This window comes from Empidonax traillii, unplaced genomic scaffold (assembly GCF_003031625.1).
Source record: "Empidonax traillii isolate 1590-97213 ecotype Southwest subspecies unplaced genomic scaffold, ASM303162v1 scaffold877:size283950, whole genome shotgun sequence".
In the NCBI taxonomy this organism is placed as follows: Eukaryota; Metazoa; Chordata; class Aves; order Passeriformes; family Tyrannidae; genus Empidonax; species Empidonax traillii.
Genome location: NW_020956070.1, coordinates 169,836 through 175,835, shown reverse-complemented (window position 1 = coordinate 175,835; position 6,000 = coordinate 169,836). Strand labels below are relative to the sequence as shown.

The window sequence follows — 6,000 nt, the reverse complement described above, 5'->3', positions numbered from 1 at the left end:
AAAAAAAAAAAAAAAAAAAAAAAAAAAAAAAAAAAAAAAAAAAAAAAAAAAAAAAAAAAAAAAAAAAAAAAAAAAAAAAAAAAAAAAAAAAAAAAAAAAAAAAAAAAAAAAAAAAAAAAAAAAAAAAAAAAAAAAAAAAAAAAAAAAAAAAAAAAAAAAAAAAAAAAAAAAAAAGAAAAAAAGAAAAAAGAAAACCTATACAAATAAGAGTGCTTTACTCACATACTTTCTTAAGAAAGAGAAATAGAACTGAAAACCTGTGAAATGAAAATGATAACACCACAAACTAATAACTTGAAAAGCATACTTCTAAATGGAATGCAATGAATTTCACCTGTATTTAATTTTATCTTCATGGGCAGTTCACTTTAAGGCTGAATGTTGTGGCCTACACTATAAATTTTATATGCATTTCTCTCTGTGGATGCTACTGTGACTTTAGACTTGATAATTTTTCAAAGCCTTGTTTTAAGAGGAATGTACATGCTAAGAAGCATTCTAATTAGGTCACATTTCAGCAGAAAACCATTCTATTCTCCATCTGCTTCTCAGAATTTTCCCTCACATATACAAAGATGAAAAGTTTCCATCCCCTCCATAAAATATACATTTCTTACACTCCTACTCTCCCCACTTATCCTATGTGGATATCATACTGTATATCTCTGACATATTTTTGCCATTTCATAGCCAAATAGCACACTACAAACTCTATCAAGAAGCAGGGGACTGAAAAGCTGCATCTCAGAGAGGAAACTCCAGCTGAAGGCAAGTAGCAAAAGAAATGCAGAACCTGAGAGGGAAACAGATGACAAAGATTTGGACAAGCCAAGTAAGTGTGTGCTGTCTAAAATGGAATCCTTCCCTAACAAAGCAGTCAAAGTAGATAAAGTCAAACAGACAAATTTAGGCTACTTAGCCAGGACAGTGTGGGGATATCACAGAACTGTTATTCCCAGCACAGGATGCTATTTCACATGTTTCCTACATGGTTGTGCTTCTCCTGTACTGAGAGCTAAGTTCAATTACTAAATTAGTTAATTTAAAACTGGTTATTGTTGCAAAATCAATGGCAGTAAAAGAAGATATTGGAAAACCTTATAAGAAAAATGTGAACTGAAAATCAGTCATAAATTATTGTGAAGGGTAATTAATTTGAATATGTTATTAAGATAATTGATAAAGGAGCTATCTTTGAAGTTTTAGAATGAGGACGAACAATCCCCTGGACTCAACAGTGTGAAAGAAGACTTCCTTTCACTGTTCAGCAAAACAGATTTGATTCACTCTCACTATGTGGCTTTAAGCTTCCCTTAATTGGACCAGACATAATTTAAGTGTTTCTTGCTTAGATTACAGGTGTAGCCCAGCCACAGCTTTCAAAGAGTAGCCCTGAAGCACAGCATCTTGACCAGTTTTTTAATTAGTCAATAAAAGCTTTACCATAATGAGTAACTCTAGCTATACTAAAACATTTCTCATCAATGCCCCTCACTCCATTCCTGAACAGCCTGGCTGTCATTACTTACACCATTTAACAGTGTTCAGCCTGGTTTTGATGTGGCTACATAATTATCTGTAGGGATGCAGATGAAAAGAATGGGCAGTGCCAGATGGACAAAAAGGTAACATTTCATCAAATTTGTTCCATTTTCTCATTTTCTCCTTGTCCTTTTTTTTTTTTTTAATCAAATCAAAGCATATTTAGGAATCTTATATCTTTTTTAAACTTTATTCTAACATCAGAGACAATTTGTGAGGAGGAAGCTACTAATCCAAAGTTTCTAGGCAGACATTGCAGAGGACTCACCATCTCTTTCTTGTCTTCTTGAAAATGGGCATTCACAAACATCTTGCCCACAACGTAGGGGAGTGCATTTTCAACAAGGTCCACACATTTATCCCACTGAGGCAGCAAAGTTGTGGTCCCATGGATCACCTGTTGGCAGGGGCCACAATATCATATGGTTTAAGAAGAACAACTCTGCACCCACATACAGTATCATCTAGAGCATATTTGTAAAATAGCTACCAAAAGGAAAAAATAATGATACTTTACAGTTATTTCTACTTTCATCAAGTGGTAAATCTTTTGAATACACCAAAATAGATGTAAGATTTTAAACTTAGGAACAGTACAATGGTAATGACTTGGAGAAGCTAGGCTTAGAGGGTTAGTTATAGAAAGACATCCCCAAGTGCTAAATTTAGACTAATCTTGGTATTCTTTCTGTGTCAAGTAGAGAGACACTTTCCTATAGAAAATCCCTGCTGTATCTCCTGGAAAAGGTTCTCTTTTCACTGTCTAGGTGAGAAGCCTAAGGAGATTGTCCTCATGAAAATTAGGTTAATCCTAATGAAACACCTCTTGCAAAACCCTCACTGCCATGAACTAATGATGTCTAGCATCAGTAGGTACACATGCACACCTTTTTGTGATTTACTTGTCAACTGCTTTTACCACAATTTTTGTAAAATATTTGTTTTCAGTTCCTTTCCCAAACAGAGTATTTTCAGGAAAAAAGCAGGTTTGAATCATCAACAACACTGAATATATGCCTGTCTCCCCCTCACACACACACAGAAAAAGAAAAATCATTTCGTGTTGTGTTAGAAAAATGTTGGTAGAACATCTTGCATATTTTACTAAGGAAATGGCCATTAAACATACACTTTTAGGTCTGATGATATCCCTACAGAACCATACAGGAGCTTCAAAAGAGATGTAGTCAAGAATGGTCATCATACCAGTAAACAAAGCAAAACGGAACTCAAGAACATTTGCTGTCTCAGTTTCTGTTTCTCACGGGAAGAATGTTGTTACTGTGGATGCTTACCCAGTTACATGACATTTGTTTGTCAAGGTAGATCCTGTAAAAAAACCCTACACATAACAAAATACGAGATGGGGCATGTAAGCAATAAGAAGCACTGATTTAAGAAACTTTTGTTATTTTCAAGGTTCAAAGTGTTCCCCTTCCACTTAAGGTTTTCCACAGAGAACAAGCAAAATTCCAGTCTAGTAGTTAATGCCTTTCAGCTGTGTAAAAGGAGAGTACAATCAACATCAGACCAGATCACGTAGGATATGGATTTTGACCTCTCACAGATTATACAAGCCTCTTAAGCACTGATTTTGCAGTTTCTGAGCCTCTTTTTTTCCCCATTATTCTCCTCCTTTGAGCACAAGATTAGATATCCAGCAAAACTGAAGGGTTTGGATTTGGGTTTTTTTTTCAACAGGAAAAGATTTCATTGGAAAATTCCAAAGCAGCTTAACCCTCAGCCACTGAAGGTGAGATATTTTGGTTGTTCAGAGATTGATTTTCCCTATCATATTGTCTGTAATTAAACTTAATCAATGACTCACACTTAAATATACCAGTGCATTGCATTTTCAAATGATTTTTATTAATAGTGTATGTGCAGTAACAGATTTCCAATGGCAGAGAGTACAGTGCTTCTATAAAGAACCATATTAGCCAAACCAATATATATGATGATATTATTTTCTAAACAGAGCCAAATTTGAAAATCAACTCCTTTTCCAAATTCTTCAACCCTCATACATAGCACAACACTTGAAAAAAAAAAGATAAGAAGAAAAGAGAGAAGAAAATTTCTCCCTGGAGTCGCAGTAAACCCACAATGGAGCTTTTTCCCAATGCAGGGGGAAGAGGGGGAGTTACAGCATTAGTCATCAGAGCCTGAAATTCCTTCCAAAAGCAGCCATAGAAAGAGCCAGGAGACAGAGCTGGCTTTTAGACTGTGACATACTATTATTACAACATAATAATTATCATTATTTTGAGGGAGGCTTGACTGTAAAGAGGACATAAAGGCAGCACAAGCTGTGAGACCAATAAAAATAGAGCTGAGAGGAATAGATTATATCTCACAGCTGGTTTATTGATATTTATGTTACAACAGCCAACAAGAACTCCCTCAAATGGTCCTCCTAATATTAATGTAGCACTCTAAAACACAGTACTCCAGGTAGTAACAGTGACTATAAATAGCAGGTTTCAAGCCCTCCCAGTCAATTCAGAGCTTCACAACACAATTAACCAATCTCTTCCCCAGGTGCCACTGCACATTTACTAGGTCTCAAAGCACCACTGCAGAGGAGCTGCTGATAGTTGCTGACGTGGTTCTCAAAGCACTTTCTCTAGAGTCAGCAGGTTTGTCCTATTTCTCAATCTGAAGCTTTTTTGAAGTTTCATCGTGTCTTTTCCCTCTCTTTGCAAAGATTTTAAGGTCTTGATGCCAAGATATCTACATATAAATTGTAAAAGCCACTAATAGAAAATTAAAACCTGGTGAAAAAAAAAAAATATGCTTATGATAGGTGAGGCTAAATGAATTAATGAAACAATGCATGTATAAAATATATCCTTTCCTTTAAGGGTCACTGATTCATCTCATGGTCATGTCTTTTCAGTAGCTATTCAATCTTTTATTCACTTAACTGGCAAGAGGTTGGTGGGTCCTTCTTATGATCCTGAAGTGCCTTTAGTTTTCCATACTCTGGCCAGACAAAACTATTCAACAAGGCCTTTGCCTTGGGCTCCATTTCTCATGTTCTTTCTGCTGACCTGTGAAGTCTGTTCCACTGAGTTGTTTGCTCCACTTAAATTTAGCTATTAACTATTAGCAACTGCTGTTTACTGCACTTAGCTAAATCTCCATCTCCTGGTCCCAGGGGCAGATAATCGGAATGAGCTGCTGACTCACTGCCCTTACTGCGCTGTAAGCTTTCACAACCATTTATGTGTCCAGAATTGTTTAATTTATTCATCAATGACTCGGATGAAGGGGCAGACACTTCCTCATCAAGTTCCTGATGACACAAAGCCGGAGGAGTGGCCGATACCCCAGAGGGCTGTGCAGTCCTTCAGAAGAGCCTTGACAGGCTGGAGAAATGGGCAAAGAAGAGTTTGAAATTCAAGGGCAAATGCAGAGTCCTGCACCTGTGGAGAAGGACCTGGGGGTCCCGTGGGACAAAAAGCTGTCCGTGAGCCAGCAGGGCCCTTGTGCACAAGAAGGTCAAAAGCATCCTGGGCTGTATTAGGAAGATTATTGCAAGCAGGTCAGGGGAGGTGATCCTGCCCCTCTGCTCAGCCCTGGTGAGGCCACATCTGGAGTGCTGTGTCCAGTTCTGGGCTCCTCAGTACAAGAGGAGCTCCTGGAGCAGTTCCAGTGGAGGGAGACAAATCTGATTAAGGGAATAGAACATCTCCCTTATAAGGAAAGGCTGAGGGAGCTGGGCCTGCTCAGCCTCAAGAAGAAATGACTGAGGGGACCTCATCAATATCCATAAGTATCTGAAGGGAGGATGTTAAGAGGATGGAGTCAGGCTCTTCTCAGAGGTGTTAAGAAATAGGACAAGAGGTAATGGGCAGAATCTGATGCACAGAAAACTCCACCTGAATAGGAGGGAGAACTTCTTTACTGTAGGGGTGACCGTGCACTGGAACAGGTTGCCCAGAGAGGTTGTGGAGTCTCCTGCACTGGAGATATTCAAGAACTGTCTGGATGCAATCCTGTGCCATGTGCTATAGGATGGCCCTGCTTAAGCAGGGAGGTTGGACCAGATGACCCACTGTGGTCCCTTCCAACCTGAACCATTCTGTGATTCGGTGACAGCCTTTATGAGATTATTAATAATTGTTGAATCAACTTGAATTAAATTTTTCCCTAAACTTCTGGAGAAAGTACCCAGAGAAGTGACAGCAGCTAGTCACCATACTAAAATGCACATTGCTCAAAGCTTAACATTTCCTTCCAGGAATTTTTCTGGTCATTATATATTTCAATGTAACTCAGTATTATGCTGCAGACTGGCTGACGGCCAGCATCCATCTATTTAACCTGACTAACAAGGAATGTCCCAGGAGAGGACACACTTACAAACATGTCAGTGTGGTTCTGACAGCCAGTTTCTCACATTTTACTTGAAGAAAATAACATCTTTAACAAGACTGATTGAATATGATTTCA

The 6,000-nt window shown here is 38.0% G+C and overlaps 1 protein-coding gene across 1 annotated transcript in view; it reads right to left on the bottom strand.

Moving 5' to 3' along the window:
- PHEX (phosphate regulating endopeptidase homolog X-linked) overlaps positions 1-6,000 on the bottom strand; it is a 103,333-nt gene that overhangs the window by 56,848 nt on the left and 40,485 nt on the right. The window contains exon 11 of the mRNA XM_027902472.1: positions 1,811-1,939. Coding sequence (XP_027758273.1) covers positions 1,811-1,939 — 129 coding nt within the window. The remainder of the gene's footprint in view (positions 1-1,810; positions 1,940-6,000) is intronic.